Consider the following 25,021-nt stretch of genomic DNA (forward strand, 5'->3'; position numbering starts at 1 on the left):
CCCCCGCCATAGGCGGAGGGATATTGTTTTGGGCGTTGTCTGTCCTTCCGTCCATCCGGCACTTTTGTGTCCGGAGCCATATCTTGGAAGTGCTTTGGCTGATTTCATTGAAACTTGGTATGAGTATATATATGGATAAGAGGATGATGCGTTCCAAATGGCATTGTACACCATTTGATAATAACAGAGTTATGGCTCTTTGTATCATAAAAAATGCTTTTTTGAGTGTCAAATATAACACTTTTTTGTCCAGAAGCATATTGGCGGGGGATATCAATTCAACGAATGTGCTTGTTAATCACAAATTGAACATTTTTTCCTTTAATCACAATTAAATTGAATTTTGATAAAAAATGAATGTCTTTATAAAATTTCTCACTACATTTATTCCCAGATGTATTGCTGGTAATAAGCTTATTCAATTGATCGGATAACAGTTGTATGAGAGTGTAAAGGTATATTTTATTTGCTTACAAATCTAATAAAGTATTTCAATAAGGTCTTGTGATTTATAGCTTTTAATACTAAAATAATTTGCTGTGATAATACTTTATTTCTAGGCTAATCTTAAGCATGCACACTACAAGCAGTACTTATAGAATATTGAGGAAAGTATCTAATAGACAAGATTTGTTTCTTATCAGAATGTTCTGCCTAAGGGATTTTTCTCAGAGTTATATTACAATTTTCTGAAATTACTTTAAAGTGCATTCTTGTCTTGGCTGCTTGAAAGTATCATTGCAATGGAAAAATATCAATATTGCAGTTAAGCCTCAATTAGTTATGGGACTCTGCAATAGCTAACCTATACAACGAGCCTCAATTAGTTATGGGACTCTGCAATAGCTAACCTATACAACAAGCCTCAATTAGGTATGAGACTCTGCAATAGCTAACCTATACAACGAGCCTCAATTAGGTATGAGACTCTGCAATAGCTAACCTATACAACGAGCCTCAATTAGTTATGGGACTCTGCAATAGCGAACCTATACAACGAGCCTCAATTAGTTATGGGACTCTGCAATAGCTAACCTATACAAAGAGCCTCAATTAGTTATGGGACTCTGCAATAGCTAACCTATACAACGAGCCTCAATTAGTTATGGGACTTTGCAATAGCTAACCTATACAACGAGCCTCAATTATTTATGGGACTCTGCAATAGCTAACCTATACAACGAGCCTCAATTAGTTATGGGACTCTGCAATAGCTTACCTATACAACGAGCCTCAATTAGTTATGGGACTCTGCAATAGCTAACCTATACAACTGAACAAGTAACAAATAGAGTGACAATATTTTAAAACAAGGACAACAGCTGGGGATATTTTGTATACAATACATTGATAGCTGCTTTCTGTTCCATATAAAAACTTATTCAATTTCAGTAGACACTCTTTAAGTTGTATTGTTTAATTTGAAACTAGTTTATACAAGTGAAACTAGTACATGCTTTCAGACAGTGGGTTTTGTCAATTTATAGGTTCATTCACATTATGGAAAGTAGAAATGAACCAATTATTCTGTGGAAGCTAAAAGACCAGAACAGTGGTATTAAACTGACATTGCAGCAGAATAATGAGAGAGATGCTGTATATAATTTAATCAAATTTGGACCATAGCATTGGAGACCTCTTAGGATTTTTTTGTGTGATTGCGATAGCTCCTCATTTGAGTAGAATTACCAGATAATATGTACATGTTCACTCAGTATGCATTTTGTATTTACAATTTTATCAAAGTCATTAGTGAATGTAATATTTTGCAGAAACGAATAATTCATCAGAAAACGTCCATATTTACTACAAAGCCATAACTCGTCAACAAATTTTGGTAGCTGAACATCAAATTTGTATGTTTACACCAGTGCTCCAGCTAGGCCTAAATTGAAGGGCGCCCCGCCCTGCCCTCCCAAACATCCGCCCTTAAAATTTTTTTATTTTTTTTTACATATGATGATAAATAAATCTCTATTACAATACATTGTAATTTATTAATTTATTCCTCATTGTAGACATTATATTTGAATTGTTTAATAATAATGGGAATAATATATTCTAACAATTATTAATAACATATAAATTAACATGCAAGAGGAAGCATTCCAGAAACGCCCGCTCGCTCGAAAGTGCCCTTTAGACAAAATACTGCGCGTCCAAAGTGCCATTTGACAAAAAAGCCCCCCCTGCCCTTTTCAAATCCTAGCTGGAGCACTGGTTTACACTAAAGGGTTGCTGGATGTTCAGTTTAATAAAATGAGGATTATGACTGTTGGAAATCAAATGAAGAAAGGGTTTCTTAATAAAAGGGCAACATCTCCCTGAAAAATCAATTGTGGGCATGGCCACCCTCCAACAGGATGCTGCATATTTCAGAGCATTAGTATCCGAGATATCGCACAGGTGCACATACACTCGACCTTTGTGACTGTTATATTAAGCTTTCCGCAAGCAGCTTCCACAAAAAAGGAAGCTTATCATACCCTCCATTACAAAGTAAAGAAGGTGTACTGGAATCTCCATGGATTTCTGTCTGTCTGCCCTTATACACAAAGCAGTCGAAAGGCGGTTGTACACTTTCAACATACATTGTCAATTTTGCAGGCATAGTTCCTTATGATATGAAGTCCTGAATGTGAAATATTAATCATTTAAAAGTAACATTTACAAAAGTTATGCCCCTTTTCAACTTAAACATTCTGTATTACCATGATTATATTGTGACAAGCACATTTTGTAACATCATGAATTGATGATGATACATATGTTGTTACATGAAGGCAACAGGGGGGGGGGGGACACTGAGACAGATTATAGTTTTCCTTCAGAAGGAATCAAACATCCTTGCTATAATATGAACATGGCTTATAATACCACAAAAAAATAACTGACAAATTACTATTTTAAAATTTTCATTAAATACTGTGAAGAAAGGTATTGATACATTTTTAGAAGTTATATTCAACAACACAACATACATTATTTTCTGCAAGCATGTATGTATCTTGCACTTGGGTTTTATATCAGTGTAAACTTAATGAAGGAACACAACCGCATGATTACAACCATATTCATATATATAACACATTTTGTGGAATGTAAATGGAAGCAAAGACTAGGGATCGGAAAGTTTTACAGTCTGTTCTATTGACAAAAATACGATTCTGTTAGTTTTGAAGATAATTTACATGTCTTGAATTTTAGCCAAAATGTCAGCTTTAAGTGCAGATGTACTCTTAGAAGAGCCCTGCTGGGCTGTCACTTCATTCATGACCGTTTTGTCCCACTGGAAATTCACAACGGCCGCAGGAGTGAGACCACATTCAGCCAACGTTTTATTCTCGTCGTCCAATTTTAAACCGACTTGTGTACAGAAAGTGAACGGCATCCAATCATTGACAAGATGTTGTCTTATAAATTCGTTAACTGCTGACAGTTTTTCTGAGGCCTTAAATGTGCCTTGAAGCAAAACACCATCTGGAAATCGAACACGAATCAATGCATAACGATACTTCAACAGCTCTTTTCTTTCTTCCCGCTCCCTCATGGCTTTCGTTCTCAACATCCCCAACTGTTCCACAGCCTCCTGTTTCCGCTGTTGTTCTTTCTTCATTTCCTCCTTTGAAACAGCATAAAATTCGTCTGGGATATTGAAGTTTGTGGCTCTGGCCGATGGAGTGAAAACTTTCATAGCCCTATCTAACTGTGGTTTTATTGGCTCAGAAGCAACTAAAATAGACTTCAAATTCTCCAATCTTTCTTGATCAGATGCTTTTTCCGAATCCATCACATAAAAATCTTCATTTCGGTCTTCAAACGGCAAACTTGTTATCTGAAACCCAGCAGCCTGCAGAAATTCTTCAGTACCTCTTAATGGAGCGATTCTTTCCACAAAAGCTTTATTAGAAATTCTAATTTTTCTAAACTTCTCTTCCCCGGGATTTGAAATAATGTTATCTAAGTATTTGCAGAGAGTTTCTACGCATACTTTTACTTTCTCCTTATCTTTGTTCAGAGTGGCAATCATAAGAGCCGACGCCATCTCTGGTTCCTCTGCTAGCTGCATCAACAAGAACTCTTCAATGTGCCGCTCCATTTCATCCTTGGGCAGTACTGCAGCGTCAATGTCAGGGCATGTGAACAGAACTGTGACCATGGGAGCAGAATCTAAAGACAAGGAAATAATACTATTTTTACAAATTGGGCTAGAGTTAAAATAAGTGTTATAAGGTTTACATTGGGAAGTAATGCTATTTTATTGTTATTAAGTACAAATAATCGAGTATTGATATTGAATTTCATTTTAAATATCCAAATTTGAGTCATAATTAATCTTAAATATCAGTGAATACATGATTGGCTGCGTCATGGTAAGTCCTAATGGAAAGCATGGGAACAAGAAATTTAGCCAATTACTACCGGTATTTGAAAGATGAACAAACAAGAACAATCACTTTGACCTAACATTGAAGCAAAATGATGTTAAACTATGTGCATGTCCAGCAATTGCTGCATAAACGTTTTCAAGTTTGATCATTGGTGTCAAAGATCTAATGCCAAAACTAATTATTATTCCAACGTAAACAACTCCCTTGAAAATCACAGTTGTGAAAAGACCTGACAATATGTACATACTATAAGATCACTGCATATAAATTGTTATTAAATTAGGATTCTTTCATCTTCAGATTTTGGCAGAAATGTAAAAGTAAGTAAAACTTAATGTGAAATGTTTTATTACCGGGTATGATTAGGCAATAAACTTATGGAAAATCAATGGCGCAGAACAATTTTAAATTTACCAACCATTAGCGTTTGAGATATTGTGCAAAATCAAATTATTTATTTTTCAATGGGACAGTAACTCCCCAAAAAATTTGCAGTTTCAACTAGTTTGGATTTAACACAATTACAAACATCTTTCAAAATGTAATACTTTCAGATAAAGTTTGAATACAATAGGAGCTTTTAAAGAAATTATCGAAAAGTTGTGTTCAGTTTAGTTTTGAACAATCTAGTAATGAACTTCAAACAAAAATACTTTAAGACATGCACAGTCTACAATACGCATAAAATATGTGTTTGTTCTGTGAACCTCAAAAATGATTACATTTCCAGAGAAATATTGCCCAAGCTTGTGGCCTTGTACTATTTATACCCCAGGTCTAAGATCTATAAGAACAAGGCGCTGATACCTTTAACGACCTCTGTTGGCTCGCTGTATCTCTGAGCAAGGGCTTGAGCCTCAGCCAGTTTCTTCTTTTCAAGCTCCAATTCACGCCGCATTCTTGCCTTGGCAGCCATCGTGCTGTCCGGAACTGAACATAGAATAGAGTTTTGTCACAAATGAAACTCAATCCGCTACACCTTTTTGTAAGCTTTGATAAGGGGAATATAACTCAGGAGTTTGTGGATCACTGCATGGGGAATACCAGTTTCTTATACATATACACTTTATGGTGAGGACTTATTTCAAGTATCACTTTAATCAATGAGAAATATGGAAGTAGTTTGATCTACAAACTTATGCAGACAGACCTACAGACTGACAAACAGACAGTGTGACTCTTACATACCAGCCAGGTTATATAAACTCTGTCTTATGCACTGACATACAGGTCTTTCTTCAGTAGGCTTTAAACTATACGCTGTTTGAATAAACAGTCTAATGATAAGTGATTGAAGCTCAACACAGCAAATAGGTAATCGTTGCAGAAATCAAACCTTCATGCATATTTTTTATGTCTCCCACCACTATAGTGGGGGACATATTGTTTTTGCCCTGTCTGTTGGTTTGTTTGTGTGTTTGTTTGCGCCAACTTTAACATTTGCAATTACTTTTGAAATATTGAAGATAGCAACTTGATATTTGGCATGCATGTGTATCTCATGGAGCCGCACATTTTGAGTGGTGAAAGGTCAAGGTCATCCTTCAAGGTCAAATATATAGCTTCAAAGCGGCACAAAAGGGGACATAGTGTTTCTGACAAACACATATATTGTTTTTAATTATATTTATATTTAAAAATGCACATGTACTGATGATGTAGACTCTATATTTTCTTTTTCAACTATGCCCATGTGGTTTCTATATCTGTTCAATACTGGTACAGTGCAGCAGATATAATGACAGCATACTGGTTTTACAAACTGCATCTTGAAAATACATGAACACCTAATGAATAATTGTTGGTCTGATGACCAAGTAGTTGGCTCCACAAATATCTGTAGACAGACCAACCTCCAAACCCAGACAGTGACTTAAGTATATCCCATCTTTGCAGGGAAAAAAAAGAGAATGTTGAGCAAGCAAACATGACTATACAAAATGTGTTGGTGTTTTTCAGATTGGGCAAGTACCAGAAAAGTTACTGACATGTGCAAGATCTCTAAATTATTATCATTGTAATGCTTTGGCCCATCATTCAAAACAGGGAACTACTGAAACTGGGAGTATTGGTTGTTCACAGTGAATTCTTCATTACAATATTAATTGAAAATTCATTATTACATGACAGTATGATTATTGTTTGTTCATTTTTACTCTCCAAGAGCTACAAGTGAACCTTTTTCTTTTTTTATCATGACATATAACAACGCCAATGAAAAGACTAAAAGGTCTGATAATTTCATCATTTTTATTTCTCTTTCGTTAAACACCCAATCCCCGTCTCACAAGTTCAGGTTTACCCTTTTTATTCTGTGCTTGGCTCCTAGCTAGTGCTGCCTCTGCTGCCAATCTCTTCTCTTCTGACAGTGAACGCTCGTAGTCAGCACTGGAGATCCTGCTACTGGCAGTGCTACTAGGTCGCAGGTTTTCTTGGTGACTCGCCCCACTGGCCCCCTGGTTACCATGGTTACTGGCAACACTCTGCCTGCTGGGAGAAGGCCGCTCCTCATTAAGACGATGTCCCTCGCCAGCTTTCTACAGGAATTTGATACAGTTTTCCTATCATATATTCTATCATCCATGATATGTGCCAATCTAAATTGGGTTATATGCCATATGTGACCAGGGTTCATGCATTCTGGTTAAGAGCTACCCTGTCCTCTTTTTAGAAAAAAACAAACTTGCATGACTTTACAGTTAACAGGGTAGCTACTGACCAGATTTCATATTGCATAAAACCCATTTTTGCTTTACATGGCTTTATTATTTGAATGAGTGTTATACATGAAAACTTTGTGTCCGATAAAAAAAAGTAAAGCAAATACCAAGTGTTCATGCTAAATTCTTAATTTTAAGTACAACTAGAAGCGAAAATGTAAACATCCACATTTTCATGAAAATCATGGCAATCATTATTTCAAGTATTTTTATTGAAATTATTTGAAAAAAAAGTGTATTTTTGCCAAAGCAGACAATTTGGTACAGACTTTATTTCTTAGCATCATTTACTTTGAGTTGCAATGCAGACCCTGCACAAACTGGTTTGAAATTCTTCTGAATAAATATGCAAATAAAAAAAGTAAGACAAATTGCGGTAAGAAAACAATTTCATTTATGCTACATGAGATTTTACATTTAAAAACATGCCTGGTTATGCTAAATTTAAAATATCAATATAAAGTCAATATTAAGGAGCTCTTTACAAACTGTTCAGACTCCATACATACCTTAAATTTGACATCAAGTTTCTTCTTTTGAAAGAACTTCTTTAAAAATGACATTTCAACGCCTCTACTGCTGGTGTGCTTGATCCTGCCCTTCCTTTCTCTTTCTTAGGTCTGAGTACTTTGCAACAAGACCTTATCAAACAGAAAACAATAACAATTGAAAGAGAAAGTCTGAAAACAATACATGATCAAACAATATATCTTTAATTTCCTTTTCTTACTTCACTCAATTTGTTCATTAATGAATGATCCTTTGTGTGGATCAAGAATTTAGATTGTAAATTTTATAGAAAATATAAAACAACACTAAGCACTGTGAATGAACAAAAACTGTCACGTGACCACAAAAGTCAACATTAGTGGTCATTTTATGACAACAAACAGCCGTGCAAGGTAGGTTTTTTCCAATATCTTTGCTGATCATCCTCTGACTTTCATACGACCTAGTGCAGGCAATATGGCATGCATATAGCTTTTAATAGGTATATCACGCATTTTGTGTGTTGCTCTGGTTTTCGAGAACACTTCGGCGCAAATTTCCATTTAAGAAGCAAACGTCAGTAGTAAAATTATAAAGAGTCAGTGTTCTCGAAAATTTACGATGACAGAACTGTCTATGCTTTTCCGGACGAACATATATTACATATGTCTATGCATAAACAAACAAAAATATCTACCAGATATTAAATAAACGTTTAAAGAGTGAAAACAAATATGGCAAACATCAGTAGTACGTTTAGGAATGGCAAACGTCAGTAGCAAAAATATGCAAACGGCAGTAGCCGAATAAATGCAAGCATTTAATTTAATGAAAAACATGTGAAACAATATAATTTATGCTAATTTAGATTAAAATTAGATATAACAAGTTAAGATTTATGTCATAAATTAATGCATGACATATATAAATTCTGCAACAACAAAATGAACTAATGTTTAAGTGATATGTGCATCTACAAGTTTATAGGTGTCTATCGCAACCGTTGTTTATTTTTGGTGTTTTCACTTCATATACACGTATATATATTCGTTAATGCAGCATCAACATATTGAAAAAATATCCCGGAATTGAGTTTTATGTAGTTTCGTTCATACGACACTAAGACACTTATTTTGTTTCAAGGATCATTTCGTTATGTTCAAACAAGTAAAATAGTATAAGTCACAAATATATAAGATTGCATATAATTTTATTAAAGTGATATTATGAATTGAGCTGAAAAAATTAACAGGTCAAAAGAGTTATTTAAAATGTGGTTAATGACCAATTATCTGCAACACATCTTGCTACCAGTTGTTTATAAAAAATATATATAATATTCGATATTTTACGTGACTGGTGAGTCCTCTTAGTTGAAATGATCCGTACAACTGTTTGTTGTCATAAAATGACTACTGACGTTGACTTTTGTGGTCACATGACAGTTTTTGTTCATTCACAGTGCTAGTATACATGTAAACTTCAACTATAATTTCACTGTGAATGAACAAAAACTGTCTTCAAATTTCATGTCAGTGATATAGGCCTTGGTCAGTGTCTCTAAAGATTTGTGTGAAGTTTCAAGCTTCAAATTTCATCATTCATGTCAGTGATATGGGCCTTGGTCAGTGTCTCTAAAGATTTGTGTGAAGTTTCAAGCTTCAATATATGTGAAGTTATAACCAAGATGGTCATGGTAATGCTCCACAAGAGCCGGCAGTGGACTCAGATGTATACCTGACATCTTAACCTCAACAAAGAACTGTCAAAGTAAAAACTTACTCCGACTTTACATTGTCGTACATATTAGACCGACATATTACAAATAACTCTTGTGCATTCAAAATTCCTAGTGCTTAAACAAACCAGTACAAAAACTTTTTTTTCGTGGAAACACTTGTGTTGTGGAACCATTTGGACGATAGCGTGGTGCGCATGCAGACAGTCGAGGGCTTTAAACAAGCCCTCCCAGATCATTTCTGAAGACTCCTCCCCCGTACAAATATTACCAGAAGTGGTCCTTCTACGTATACGAACAGATACCGAAGATATTGCATTATTGCATGCAAATATCAACCTGATTTCTCAAAGAACACAACATAAGCTTTAAGTCTTTATGATAAATGTAAATGCAACAAGTTCAACTTGTTATCAAAAATTACTTTCAAATTGTGATTATTTTAAAATGAGTGTGATCTTGGGCCAAGATAAAGTTGACCTTTGAGCAAGGGACACAGGCATAACATACCAACTGTCCTCACTACAGCAGTACAGGGTGAACATGGTGCAGCATGTAGCATTACAATTGCTGATTGAATGATAAAGTTACAGTCTGCGAAAAGCTGACAACATAACATATAATTGTTGTACTATACCTGCAATTTCCGGGTTACAGATGATGGGTCTGTACACCCTCCAGAAAATATTGATCAGCAAAATATTGATGATCAACAAACAAACCAAGGCTGTCAGAACTTGGCCTTGCACACTGAATGTCAGAATTTCATTCCAAACCGCAGAGATAACCAGTTGTATGTGTTCTGCGAAATTAATAACACCCACTTTTATTGCACTTACAATTGTCACTTGATTTAGATCCGTGTCAGCGTCTATATTTAGAAACACCATTTGCATATGAAATTTAGTATTTTGTCCTATAATTTTTCCGGAACTGTCCAGCAAATTTGAATTTTCACAACGTGTTTGTTTGACGCACCGGTTTGTTATGGGGGAATGCTTCCGGTGAAATGTCAATAAGTTATATTTTTAAAGTTCTGCAAATATATACTCACTTACTGCGCTGTCAGCGATAAAAATTGAATGTTACGTTAAGAAAACGGTGGTAAAACTTGTCTGCATTGATTTTGAAGAAGAATTACTAAGTGTGTCAATTTTTTTAATCATCGACAGGTGTCAGAAAGATGAATGCTGTTACAGCAGCGACTGCCATTGCTAATTCCTCGTTGGCAAATGAGACTGTCCAACAGACAATTTCTACGCTTAGACCTTCCGCAGCTGCGGTAAACCATGCGGTTGCTTACATCGTTATACCACTGGGATGCTTAGTCTTGATTATTGTCTTCGCACTTGTGGTGAGTTTATACATCTAATGTGGACCACTCAATCAACTGCACAGGCCTTGTCTGTGTGTAAAATAGACCTGTTGAAAATTGTCAATTATTAAGTATACTGATTAAAAGATGTGTGCATGTTTAGGTATTTAGTTTAAACCTATTTATTTGCTAAATTGCATCGAAAGACTAAGGCATATTGAAACACTCGCGAGTCCGTTTCTTGGGTAGGACCCTTATTTGGTGTCCATGGTGGAGATCATATGAATGCTTCCACAGTTAGAATCCCGGTCATTAGGAGGACACCATATCCATTTTACAACGGCAACCTTTTTATGTATTTGTATGTATACATTTGAAGTTAAAAAGGTCTGTCCACGTCTATGGCTACATGATATGATAACTCAACGTTTGTTTCTGAGTCCCAGCTTTCAGTTAGTCTCTGAGTACCAATTGTGCTTTTTCTGTGTCCCTTGCAATGACATGATCAAATAAATATGATTGACATTTTATGACAGATAATTCAAAATTCTTTATAATTTTGATACTGTTTGTGTTTTTCAGATCATGATGATTTTCAAAAGAAACAGGTACCAGTATGTTTATGCTTTGTTTTCAAGATATAAGCTTTTTTATAATTAAGTAATACTTGATGTTAATCAGATGTGTTAATTAACAAATTGGAAATCCCCATATTAAAGGGAATGCAAACTTTAGAATAGTGCCTCAATTTCTATCTCTCAAACAGAATTATCATAGTAAGCAAATACCCTTTATAACTTTTTATCCCAGGTAAAAAACTCAGATCTATCAAGTTAGTACAAATGCAATACACCAATATCACCTTACCTCGTGTTGACTTTGTTATGGTGTATACTGTATAGATAGTGTGATCATGTTTCCCAAATAGAACCTCATTCTCCAAAAACTGGGCTTACGGCATTAGTGTAACATTTTGTCAAAGATTAGCCTGTGCAGTCTGCAAAGGTAAATTTGGAAAGACACTTAACCTCTTAACAGGATTTTTGCTAAAAAAGGATTGCTTTTAATTAGACAATAACACACGGCAGAGCCGAGCCGGACGTCTATAATCGGCCCGCTGTCGACATAACGGCCCGAGGGCCGTTATTCGGCTAGGGCCGATTATAGACTTCCGGCCCAGCTCTGACGTGTGTTATTGTTTATATCACATATTTCATTCTTTTTTGGTTATTAACCAAAATTTATACATTACCTGAGTATTCCGTACTTATATTTAATTCAATTGATTATGCTTTTTATGACGTACTTCATGTGACGTAATTTTAATGACTAAACTTCCTACATCTCTGATTTTTAGGACAACGGACGTGGAGGTTTTTTATTTAACAGTTAAATATTTTTTAAGCATCGAGCGATTTCAAGACGTATTTCGGATTTTGTGTTTGTCATCAGAGACGTGTTATCTACATCTCTGTTGTCATGCATAATTAAAAGCATCGATAGAAATAAAAGTAATCGCTTCAACATTCGATTTTGTAAATCGTGTTTATTGGGACAGTGTTTAGCAATCGATGCAGTCGTTTAAAAAAGTGTGATTTAAAATCAAAAAGATAAACGGATAGAATAACAGACAAAGGAATTACAAATCTGTGTTATTTTGTAATTATACAAAACGGATTTAGGTTGTCATCGAGGTATGTGTGTCTTTTACTATAAATTTTGCTGTTTCAGTGTTTGATGAATCTTGTTAAAGCACAAATAGGCATAGAGGCATCAATTTAATGTACAGATGAGTTTCAGTTTAAATCGATATTTTTATTTTCCGAATCTTGTGCTACGTGTAATTATAATTATGTTCCATTCTTTCATTGAGTTGGAGCTTAATTTTATTGATCACCTTTGGCTAAAACTGAATGTGGACGCCATTTTGTTCAGAAGCTCTAGTCGCGCGATTGCATTCTTTCATGATATGAAAAATCGGCCATGCGGGCTGATATAATTTATATTGGCCCGCTAGATACGAATAACGACCCGCTCGAGACGTCATTTTGTTACTATTTATAGTGACGATATGTGATATATGAAAATATCAGAATAATGGAAAACGTGCCTGATAAACCTGTGCAGACTCCACAGGGATGACACATGCATTAAGCCCTGTTTTCCTAGAGTAAGGCTCAATATGTCTCTCATTGCCAGGATGGAGCGACTGCGACACCATCTCATGCCTCTCTACAACTTTGATCCACAAGAGGAAGATTGGGAGTCAGAACTGCTTGACGACAAAGGTCGCCGCACTTACTACAAAGATGGGGTCAGTTTTGAAGATTGTCAGCTGTATAATTAAGGATTTCTTTTTACTATTACAAAAGATATATGCTTGTTGAAGACTATGTCTTGCAATCACTTTTTTCCTCCTTTTTTGCTTCCTATTTATGTTGTTTATTGTAGACAATGTATTTGGAAAAAGGGTTAGTGTACGAAATTACAGAGAAAAAACACTGTAATTACTCTCTTTATTTTTTGAACATCACTGTTTTTAGCCAGAATAAGTTATATGGGTGACTCTAAATGTTCAGACATACGAGGTTTTGCCCATCGTTCAATGACAATCCTATTTTACCAGATTTCTGCCCTGTTGCTTTTATCTCATGAAACCTCTATCATGCATTTTTATGCTCCCCCATAGTTTATTTTGGGGGGAGCATATAGTCGCCGCTTCGTCTGTCCGTCCGTGCACAATTTTTGTGCGGGCTTTTTCTCAGCAATTAATGACCGGAATTCAATGAAACTTTATGGGAGGCTTCACTACCAAGAGGAGATGTGCATATTATCAGGGGGTTCTGGCCGGATGATATTTCACAGAGTTATGGCCCTTTGAAAATTTCCATTAACTGTACATATAGTGCAATTCTTGTCCGGGCTATTTCTCAGCAACAAATGACTGGAATTAAATGAAACTGTATGGGAAGCTTCACTACCAAGAGGAGATGTGCATATTATCAGCGGGTTCTGGTCGGATGATTTTTCACAGAGTTATGACCCTTAGAAATTTTCTATAAAAAAAATGCTTGTCCCCCCAACTACTGTGCCCTCAAGACATTTCCTTTTATCTGAATATATAGTGCAATATTGTGACAAAAAAAAACTTTGGGGAGCATCACCCGTCTCTGACGGTTTCTTGTTATAATTGGATTTAGGTTATAAAACCAGGCAGACAAATGCCATAAGGCAAATGACCATTACATTCGCGTTATTGGATAAATAACTATGTATACGGGTAATAGACGATGGTTTCACCATACAGCTTTAGGCGAAACATATGTAAAAGTAATATGGACTATAGAAATGGTATTTTACTAGCACATGCTATTATTAGTTGAAACTATTTACACTATACAAATTGCAAACTGTATCAAATCATCAATGCAATATAAAGAGTATCTCTACATTAAAAAAATGTAATTATTGTCTCAGACTTCTGCACAGGTATTTGAAGAAAATTGTTTAGTCCTTATATATATAATATAAGAAAAGTTTTCTAATGATGATTTAACTCACATGCAGACCTACCTTGAGATTGCATTTGGGGCCAGTTAAATAAAGGTAAACGCAATGATGACTAAAAAAATAAAAACTGTTCTGCTTAAAAACTTGAGTTTGGATGGAGTTATTATGCATAAATTTCGTGAATTTGTATCTGACATGCATACCAAGCCTGGTATTGTATTTTTGGCTAGTTTCATTAACTTTACTGTTGCTAAAAAAAGTGTTCTCACTCAATAACTTTTGGATTTGGTATTGTGCTGTTATTTTGTGTGAAGGTAGATGACAGACAGATCTAGCTTGGGAATGCATAATTGACTAATTGTTTAAATAAATATATGATGAAAACATTGAAAGATGGTTTCATGGCGTTGCTGTGTGTCTTGGTTTTTCCAAATGTTGTGGAAAAATACACTCTTTAGATATAAGGAATGGTTCCTGTACCAAAACCACACAAAATGGTTGATATGCAGTTTATAAACTTCAAGACGTTCCTTGCCTTTTTAAGCTGACCTGAGCACAACGTGCTCATGATGAGCTTTTGTGATCGCCTTTTGTCCGTCATCCGTTGTCCGTCGTGCGTTGTGCGACGTCAACATTTGCCTTGTTCACTCTCTAGAGGCCACATTTATTGTCCAATCTTGATGAAATTTGGTCAGAAGATTGGTTTCAATGATATCTTTGATGAGTTCGAAAATGGTTACGTTTGCTTGAAAAACATGACTGCCAAGGGGCGGGGCATTTTTCCTAATATGGCAATATATGGCTATAGCAAAATCTTGTTAACACTCTAGAGGCCACATTTATTGTCCAATCCTCATGAAACTTGGTCAGAAGATTCATCATAATGATATCTTGGACGAGTTTAAAAATGATGTCGGTTGGTTGAAAAACATGGCCGCCAGGGGGTGGGGCAGTTTTCCTTATATGGCTATAGTAAAACCTTGTTAACACTCTAGAGGCCACATTTATTGTCCAATCTTGATAAAATATAGTCAGAAGATTTGTCTTAATGATATCTTGGATGAGTTCGAAAAATGGTTACGTTTGCTTGAAAAACATGGCCGCCAAGGGGCCGGGCATTTTTCCTTATATGGCTATAGTAAAATCTTGTTAACACTCTAGAGGCCACATTTATTGTCCAATCTTCATGAAACTTGGTCAGAAGATTCATCCCAATAATATCTTGGACGAGTTTGAAAATGATGCTGGTTGGTTTAAAAACATGGCCGCCAGGGGGCGGGGCATTTTTCCTTATATGGCTATATATGGCTATAGTAAAATCTTGTTAACACTCTAGAGGCCACATTTATTGTCCAATCTTCATGAAACTCGGTCAGAAGATTCATCCCAATAATATCTTAAACGAGTTCAAAAATGATGCTGGTTGGTGAAAAAACATGGCCACCAGGGGGCCGGGCATTTTTTCTCATATGGCTATAGTAAAATCTTGTTAACACTCTAGAGGCGACATATTTTCTGATCTTTATGAAACTTGCTCAGAAGATTTGTCCCACTGATATCCTGGATGAGTTCAAAAATGGTAACCTTAGCTTGAAAAACATGACTGCCAAGGGGCGGGGCATTTTTCCTTAAATGGCTATATATGGCGATAGTAAAATCTTGTTAACACTCTAGAGGCAACATTTATTGTTCAATCTTCATGAAACTTGGTCAGAAGATTCATCCCAATAATATCTTGGACGAGGTCGAAAATGATGCCGGTTGGTTGAAAAACATGGACGCCAGGGGGTGGGGAATTTTTCCTTATATGTCTATAGTAAAACCTTGTTAACACTCTAGAGGCCACATTTATTGTCCAATCTTGATGAAATATAGTCAGAAAATTTGTCTTAATGATATCTTGGTTGAGTTCGAAAATGGTTACGTTTGCTTGAAAAACATGGCCGCCAAGGGGCGATGCATTTTTCCTTGTATGGCTTTATAAGGCTATAGTAAAACCTTGTTAACACTCTAGAGGCCACATTTATAGTCCGATCTTCATGAAACTCGGTCAGAAGATTTATCCCAATAATATCTTGGACGAGTTTAAAAATGATGCCGGTTGGTTAAACAACATGGCCACCACGGGGGCGGGGCTTTTTTCCTAATATGGCTATAGTAAAACCTTGTTAACACTCTATAGAGGTCACATTTATTTTCCGATCATCATGAAACTTGGTCAGAAGATTTGTCCCAGTGATATCTTGGATGAGTTCGAAAATGGTTTTGGTTGCTTTCAAAACATGGCCACCAGGGGCGGGGCATTTTTCCTTACATGGCTATATATGGCTATAGTAAAACCTTGTTAACTCTCTAGAGGCCACATTTATTGTCCAATCTTCATGAAATTTGGTCAGAAGATTGGTCTCAATGATATCTTGAAGGAGTTGGAAAATAATTATGCTTGCTTGAAAAAATGGCTTCCAAGGGGTGGGGCATTTTTCCTAATATGGCTATAGTTAAATCTTGTTAACACTCTAGAGGCCACATTTACTGTCCGATCTTCATGAAACTTAATCAGAAGATTCATCCCGATAATATCTTGGATGAGTTCAAAAATGATGCTGGTTGGTTGAAAAACATGGCTGCCAGGGGGCGGGCATTTTTCCTTATATTGCTATAGCAAAACCTTGTTAACACTCTAGAGGCCACATTTATTTTCCTATCTTCGTGAAACTTGGTCAGAAGGTTTGTCCCAATAACATACATGCCAGACGTCCCGATCTCGGCAGACAGTCCAGCTTTTGGGCTCTTTGTCCCGGCATCCCGATATGAGACGATTTGTCCCGACATTCATTAAAAATTGTAAGGTCTATAATTTCCCAATAAAATTCGCTTTTCGAGCTCTTTCAGGCTAAAACTTACCATCGCTAATCCCTTTTTTGCCCGCAATTAACAACCCACTTCTACTACTCGAGTGCACCAGTGTTGTTTTTGACACCTTATCATTGATTTATCGGCAACTTATTAATTTAATCAGCATTCACACCATGGTGTTTTTATGATAGGGGTTGCTAATTGCTATCGAAAGATGTATCGTACAGAAATTAGTACTACCTGGGTTTGTATTTTATGGCCCAATCAAGTCAAACGATACTATAATCCTTAGAGCTGCAACGATTCGATCCAATGCATCGAAAATCGGTTTTAAATGCGTCGATTAGATTACGATACCAACCCTACCAAATTCAATTCGAATCTTTAACATATAAACATAGAGAGGTAAAGCGCGCTGTACTCTGACTATTTGATACGGGAAGGTATAGGTTTATCTTTACCCGTAATTACGACGCGCGCGATTGGTTACTTATTACTTTAGTCATCCAATGAAGTGCGTTACGGTCTACTTTTGGAAAAAGCGTCAAAATGGCTGAACAAGTTGTGGCCGACAAATTGATATTATCTGATGAGCCTAAGAAGCTAAAATCTAAAGTGTGGCAGTATTTTGGGTTTCGGGCTGGTAGCCCTCCAGATAAAGCTACGTATAAACTGTGCTTCATGGACGTGTCGTACCCTAAGTCTGGCTCAACCACTTATCTAATTCAACATGTCAAACGCAAACATAACGTTGATTAAGCAGAAGGTAGCACCAGTGCAACTACTCAAGTCGCCAGCCTTATTATTATGTATTTATTAGTCCCCTACCGGTTTCACCAGAGGGGACTTATGGTTTTGTCTCCGTCCTTCAGTCACACTTTTCTGGATCCTGCGATAACTTAAAAAGTTCTTAATATTTTTTCATGAAACTTGGAACATGGTTAGATGGCAATATGGACATTATGCACCTCATTTCATTTCGTTCCTACGTCAAAAGTTATGGTTTCTATGGCACTAAATAGACTAGAAATACTGCTGAAAATGGTGGTTTTTCTGGATTCTGCGATAACTTTTAAAGTTCTTAATATTTTTTCATGAAACTTGAAACATAGATAGATGGCAATATGGACATTATGCACGTCATTTCATTTCGTTCCGACGTAAAAAATTATGGTTGCTATGGCAACAAATAGACTAGACATGCTGCTGAAAATGGTGGTTTTCTGGATCCTGCGATAACTTTTAAATTTCTTAATATTTTTTCATGTTACTTGAAACATGGATAGATGGCAATATGGACATTATGCACATCATTTCATTTTGTTCCGACGTCAAAAATTCTGGTTGCTATGGCAACAAATAGTCTAGAAATACTGCTGAAAATGGTGTTTTTTTGGATCCTGCAATAACTTTTAAAGTTCTTAATATTTTTTATGAAACTTCAAACATGGATAGATGGCAATATGGACATTATGCACGTCATTTCATTTTGTTGTTAATAAAAAAAATTGGTTGCTATGGCAACAAATATATAAAAAAAAATCTGGAATTTCTGACAATGGTGGAGCCGGTAGGGGACTTATATTGCTTGACAATAGTCTTGTTTATTATATTATTGTGTAGTCAAAACAATCTTCTAGTCTGAAGTTTATTGATATTAATATTGAATTCCTAATTTGATATTCTCTTTTATGTGTTTTTTTTTAAATATTGACATAGTTAGTCAGAAAATTGGCTGTTTCTTGCTAAATATTTCTTACAAATGTTAATTGAACCACTTTCAACAGTTTTTAAAACACTGTTGAACCAACCAAATTATATCTAACAAACACACAAATGCCCAAGATATCTAGTTATTAAACACATTTGAACAGAAATGTTTATTTTGAAGCAGAAGAGTGAATAAATGATAAAGCTAGGTTGAAATATGAATAGAATCAAAACAATCGGTATCGGACTGTCTGAAATCGAAATTGAATCAGGCTGTTGGTGAATCGTTGCAGCTCTTATTATCCTGTGTATTATACAACATAAGGTTATAAATCCTTTCAAAACACCGATTTTGTACATCAACCACATTGAACGCTGACCAATTCACATTGATGTTTCTCACAAATTACCTTTCGTTTTTGACTTATGTTCAGAAAATAGTTTGTACATATTGCATCAATCTAAATTCAGAGTTTATTTACAATTGATTGAATAAGAACAGTACTCGATGCGCTCACATCGTGTCACACGATTAACATATGTTCAAGGGGATATCCCATTGTGTACACACAGGTCTTACAATAACGTAGTGACGTCACCATCTATGTATAGAATGGGGAATATCCTTGTACCAATTGGATGTCAAATCGAGGCACACAGGTATACCCCTCATTTCAGTTTATGGAGTGTGTTTACTTCCGGAAAATGAAGAACGACTCTGTGTTCACGAAATTCTGAACACACATTTATCGTCAATATTGGGCAGAAATTTAGAATTTTTGTAAGTAATATACTGACTATTGATTTAACAATATGTGGAATGATTGATCATTTCAGGTGTCCCGCTTTTTGGTCAAATGTCCCGACAATTTTTTATGGAAAGTCCTGATTTGGACCTGAGAAATTCTGGCATGTATGCCCAATAATATCTTGTTATCTCAGGTGAGCGACTTTGGGCCTTTTAGGCCCTCTTGTTTGTAAAAATATAAAGAGTGGGAGTAAGTACAATCAGGATCATACCTTCTTTCTATTGTTCATGTGTTATGTTTTTCTTGCAGGCCACCGGTTCAACAGTTCCTCAGCTGCAGTTTAATACTTAGTCCTGGATGAATACAAGACAAGATCTATGCTTTGTAGCAGTGCAGCACATTAGAAATAGGATTTGAAATTACAGCTCAGAGAAAAAGATAATAATATGACTGTTTCTGGGTATTTCTATGGTTAAAATTGCTATGGAAAAACAGGGATTAGTGCATGAGATTGAAGTGTCGTCCCAGATTAACCTGTGCAGTCTGCATAGGCTTATCAGTGACAACCTTTTTGCTTTTATGATATAATTTTGTTTAAAGAAAGTCATCTCTTAGCAAAAATCAAGTTTAGGTGTAAATTCTCTTTCTGATATTCTTTTGTGGTCTTAAGGGGCTCTATCTGGGCGGACACTTTAAGCACACGCAGTATGACTATGTCTTGGTCTTAAGGGGCTCTATCTGGGCCGACACTTTAAGCACACGCAGTATGACTATGTCTTGGTCTTAAGGAGCTCTATCTGGGCCGACACTTTACATACATGCAGTATGTCTTGGTCTTAAGGGGCTCTATCTGGGCCGACACTTTACCCACATGCAGTATGTCTTGGTCTTAAGGGGCTCTATCTGGGCCGACACTTTACGCACATGCAGTATGTCTTGGTCTTAAGGAGCTCTATCTGGGCCGACACTTTACCCACATGCAGTATGTCTTGGTCTTAAGGAGCTCTATCTGGGCCGACACTTTACGCACATGCAGTATGTCTTGGTCTTAAGGGGCTCTATCTGGGCCGACACTTTACGCACATGCAGTATGTCTTGGTCTTAAGGGGCTCTATCTGGGCCGACACTTTACGCACATGCAGTATGTCTTGGTCTTAAGGAGCTCTATCTGGGCCGACACTTTACGCACATGCAGTATGTCTTGGTCTTAAGGAGCTCTATCTGGGCCGACACTTTACCCACATGCAGTATGTCTTGGTCTTAAGGGGCTCTATCTGGGCCGACACTTTACGCACATGCAGTATGTCTTGGTCTTAAGGGGCTCTATCTGGGCCGACACTTTACATACATGCAGTATGTCTTGGTCTTAAGGAGCTCTATCTGGGCCGACACTTTACCCACATGCAGTATGTCTTGGTCTTAAGGGGCTCTATCTGGGCCGACACTTTACCCACATGCAGTATGTCTTGGTCTTAAGGGGCTCTATCTGGGCCGACACTTTACGCACATGCAGTATGTCTTGGTCTTAAGGAGCTCTATCTGGGCCGACACTTTACCCACATGCAGTATGTCTAGGTCTTAAGGGGCTCTATCTGGGCCGACACTTTACGCACATGCAGTATGTCTTGGTCTTAAGGGGCTCTATCTGGGCCGACACTTTACCCACATGCAGTATGTCTTGGTCTTAAGGAGCTCTATCTGGGCCGACACTTTACGCACATGCAGTATGTCTAGGTCTTAAGGGGCTCTATCTGGGCCGACACTTTACGCACATGCAGTATGTCTTGGTCTTAAGGAGCTCTATCTGGGCCGACACTTTACGCACATGCAGTATGTCTTGGTCTTAAGGAGCTCTATCTGGGCCGACACTTTACATACATGCAGTATGTCTAGGTCTTAAGGAGCTCTATCTGAGCCGACACTTTACTACCCACATGCAGTATGTCTTGGTCTTAAGGGGCTCTATCTGGGCCGACACTTTACCCACATGCAGTATGTCTTGGTCTTAAGGAGCTCTATCTGGGCCGACACTTTACGCACATGCAGTATGTCTTGGTCTTAAGGAGCTCTATCTGGGCCGACACTTTACATACATGCAGTATGTCTAGGTCTTAAGGAGCTCTATCTGGGCCGACACTTTACGCACATGCAGTATGTCTTGGTCTTAAGGAGCTCTATCTGGGCCGACACTTTACGCACATGCAGTATGTCTTGGTCTTAAGGAGCTCTATCTGGGCCGACACTTTACGCACATGCAGTATGTCTTGGTCTTAAGGAGCTCTATCTGGGCCGACACTTTACATACATGCAGTATGTCTTGGTCTTAAGGGGCTCTATCTGGGCCGACACTTTACGCACATGCAGTATGTCTTGGTCTTAAGGAGCTCTATCTGGGCCGACACTTTACGCACATGCAGTATGTCTTGGTCTTAAGGGGCTCTATCTGGGCCGACACTTTACCCACATGCAGTATGTCTTGGTCTTAAGGGGCTCTATCTGAGCCGACACTTTACTACCCACATGCAGTATGTCTTGGTCTTAAGGGGCTCTATCTGGGCCGACACTTTACATACATGCAGTATGTCTTGGTCTTAAGGAGCTCTATCTGGGCCGACACTTTACGCACATGCAGTATGTCTAGTTTTCCATGAGGGAGACTCATTTGTATTTTTTACTCTTCAAATGTTATTGGATATTTTGGTATTGTTACATTTCTCATTCATTATTCTGTCAGATATATAACTTGGCCTTTACTTGCGCATTTATGATTTATTTATTGTCTGAAAGGGTTTTTAATCTCAACTTTATGGACATTTTTGTACCAAGAATTCCATTTAATTTGTAAATGAGACATTGAAAATCAAATTGTGTGTGATTCATCTGTCTCGCATTGAAAACTCCTTATACAATATTTAAAAATCTTGTAATCAGCAAACAAGGTCCAACTGTTGTTATTATTTGTTACTAAATTAGTACTAGGGTGTTATTTCCATACATAAAACTTTTATTATATACTTATATGTACATTTATTATAAAGGCTCTTTTAAATTTTTATGCTCGAGTTGGACGCATTAAGCATTGCACTTGTCCATACGTCTGCATGTATGTACATCCCTAAGCTTGTGTTTTAAAGTCCTCTGTAACTACTTGATAAATTACCGGTAAGCTAAATCTGTTACAGTTGAATAATCTTGGTGCTTAGACAATTATAAAGAAAGTTATTTTCGCTGCGACAAGTTTTGGTTGAATTATTGCTCTTCGTCTGTTGTTCCACTAAAGAATATATTGTTGAAAAATGTTAATGATTTAATTGCTACATTACTACTTGATGGATCTCTCTCAAACTTAAACAGTTGAATGACCTCAATGTGCTTATGATGTTAAAGAACACATTTTGGCTGTTAAGAGTATTTGCAGAATAATTTTAAAAATTTGTGTCTGTTTTTCTTCTGTAGAATATATAGTCCATATATTTTATGTTTTCAACTCCTGTTTAATTGCTTGGATGATTTTCGAATTATAGTAATGTGTCAATGATAACAAAGAAAGCAATTTTGGCAGGGACCTGTTCCGAGGTAATTTTAGCCCTTTGCATTTAGTCCAAGATGTTATTGTGGATTTGTCCAAACATACGTTTTGGGGGAATTTGTGTCTGTGACTCATTTCTAGTTATTTACATTTTATTTTTCATTTATTATTATTATTGTGAAATGCTATGTCTCTTTCATTATACCAGTACATTATTTTGTTTTCTTTTCTTAACTGTGATAAATTAAAAATCTCAGATGGTTCTGCACATGTACACTTTTTGTTTGTTATTTGTATTATTTATTTTTTTTATTCAAATGCAGCTTCATTCTATTCTATTTTATTTTTACTTTAGTTTAAAGGACTAGTGTCATTTTTAATGACACATTGAGATTGTTTTTAAATAATTTCTGTACGTCTGTACATAAATATCCATTTGAGACACCAGTCCATGAGTTTGTTTTACTATGTGGTATTGTAACAGTATTAGGCATGACAGTGTCAAAGTTGTATTGTTTTGCTATCTGTTTTATTAATACATTGGTCATATATATACTATTGCATTTAAAAAGTTTGTAATTTAAGATCTTTGATGTTTCATTTTTCATTGTTCTTATTATTGCTTATTGCATCATTTTAATTAACCAGGTTTTCCGAAGGAAAAAACTGGTTATTAGATTGGCGAATGCGGGCGGGCTGGCTGGCTGGCGGGCTGGCTGGCGGGCTGGCGGGCGGGCGGAACAAGCTTGTCCGGGCCATAACTATGTCGTTCATTGTCAGATTTTAAAATCATTTGGCACATTTGTTCACCATCATTGGACGGTGTGTCGCGCGAAATAATTACGTCGATATCTCCAAGGTCAAGGTCACACTTTGAGTTCAAAGGTCAAAAATGGCCATAAATGAGCTTGTCCTGGCCATAACTATGTCATTCATTGTGAGATTTTAAAATCATTTGGCACATGTGTTCACCATCATGGGACGGTGTGTCGCGCAAAATAATTACATCGATATCTCCAAGGTCAAGGTCACACTTTGAGTTCAAAGGTCAAAAATGGCCATAAATGAGCTTGTCCTGGCCATAACTATGTCATTCATTGTGAGATTTTAAAATCATTTGGCACATTTGTTCACCATCATGGGACGGTGTGTCGCACGAAAGAATCACGTCAATATCTCCAATGTCAAGGTCGCCACGACTAAAAATAGATTTTTTTTTAAAACAAACTTACAAAGGGGGTTAATTTTGTTTGTTCATTTCAAAAGTTCAGTTTGAGTTTTCTCCCTTTATCAGATTTTTTTCACAATGAAAACCTGGTTTTGTGACAATTTTGTCCCTTGTTGTAAATTATTCACCTTGATCAGCAATTTTTAAATTATTGTTCTTAGGGGCTTTTTAAGAAGTGCAATATTTAAACTTTTCTTTTATTACGCTTTCCAATGCTGTAACTTCCTAAGTAAATTTGTTTTATTTTTTGTTTTTATAAACATGATTTACATATTTTATTAAAATATGTGCAATACTATATCTTGTCTTGAATTCAGAATGGACTGCATATAAGTTTCTTAAGAGAAGGATTGTTAATTAATTTAAAATCAATAAAAATCATGTTTTATCACTTGACAATATTATGCATATTTATTCATGACAACAAATCTTTTTTGTCTTTGCGTAATTGCTCATTCTGGGCAGAAATACAGTATAAATAATATGTTGCTGAATGTCCAAAAAATGTCACAAAAGGTACTGCAAAGTTTATGTGTGTATTTATTTTAGATAAAAGATAGAATAAGTGGTATTTATGTGCACTTATATAAAATTTGCAGATATTTTATTTCTCAAGTATGTTTTAAAGCAAAAACTACCAGACCCTTTTAAGTGATGATAATTGTCTCTGATGTTTGAATTTTACAGTTTTGTTTTTGTTCAAAAGGAATTATTTTTGGTTAACAGGATTATACTAAAATGGAAATGTATAAGAGTAAGTGAGTTTTTTCTCTGCTTGGTTTCCCT

The 25,021-nt window shown here is 36.3% G+C and overlaps 3 protein-coding genes and 2 long non-coding RNA genes across 7 annotated transcripts in view; 2 read left to right on the forward strand and 3 right to left on the reverse strand.

Moving 5' to 3' along the window:
- The window catches only part of LOC127858487 (uncharacterized), a 418,400-nt gene that overhangs the window by 39,747 nt on the left and 353,632 nt on the right, over positions 1-25,021 (reverse strand). The gene's annotated exons all lie outside the window — the stretch shown is intronic.
- Positions 1-25,021, reverse strand: part of LOC127858567 (uncharacterized) — a 198,534-nt gene that overhangs the window by 29,580 nt on the left and 143,933 nt on the right. The gene's annotated exons all lie outside the window — the stretch shown is intronic.
- The window catches only part of LOC127858370 (34 kDa spicule matrix protein-like), a 420,221-nt gene that overhangs the window by 23,556 nt on the left and 371,644 nt on the right, over positions 1-25,021 (forward strand). The window lies entirely within an intron of this gene.
- On the reverse strand, positions 2,903-10,294 carry LOC127858329 (UBX domain-containing protein 6-like). Of its 2 annotated transcripts, none has more exons than XM_052395385.1 (5): positions 9,976-10,294; positions 7,621-7,752; positions 6,694-6,928; positions 5,199-5,321; positions 2,903-4,170 (listed from the first exon to the last, which is right to left on the reverse strand). In XM_052395385.1, the coding sequence occupies exons 2-5, from the start codon at positions 7,672-7,674 to the stop codon at positions 3,188-3,190; spliced, it is 1,395 nt and encodes a 464-aa protein (XP_052251345.1). In that variant the 5' UTR covers positions 7,675-7,752; positions 9,976-10,294; the 3' UTR covers positions 2,903-3,187. The 2 variants fall into 2 exon arrangements, with proteins under 2 accessions (XP_052251345.1, XP_052251353.1); XM_052395393.1 differs by having other exon boundaries at positions 10,178-10,259.
- On the forward strand, positions 20,197-21,936 carry LOC127858575 (uncharacterized). Of its 2 annotated transcripts, none has more exons than XR_008038977.1 (3): positions 20,197-20,947; positions 21,054-21,159; positions 21,587-21,936. It is a non-coding gene; the product is annotated as an uncharacterized LOC127858575 (long non-coding RNA). The 2 variants fall into 2 exon arrangements; XR_008038978.1 differs by having other exon boundaries at positions 20,197-20,894.

The sequence above is a fragment of the Dreissena polymorpha genome, chromosome 1 (genome assembly GCF_020536995.1).
Source record: "Dreissena polymorpha isolate Duluth1 chromosome 1, UMN_Dpol_1.0, whole genome shotgun sequence".
Taxonomy (NCBI): domain Eukaryota; kingdom Metazoa; phylum Mollusca; class Bivalvia; order Myida; family Dreissenidae; genus Dreissena; species Dreissena polymorpha.

Excerpts from the sequence above, each read along its gene's own strand:
- LOC127858329 (XM_052395385.1), bottom strand. The coding sequence starts at position 7,674 with ATGTCATTTTTAAAGAAGTTCTTTCAAAAGAAGAAACTTGATGTCAAA. Across the intron at positions 6,929-7,620 it reads AACTTGATGTCAAATTTAAG|AAAGCTGGCGAGGGACATCG; the intron begins GTATGTATGGAG and ends AAATTCCTGTAG. Across the intron at positions 5,322-6,693 it reads CCAAGCACAGAATAAAAAGG|TTCCGGACAGCACGATGGCT; the intron begins GTAAACCTGAAC and ends TTCTATGTTCAG.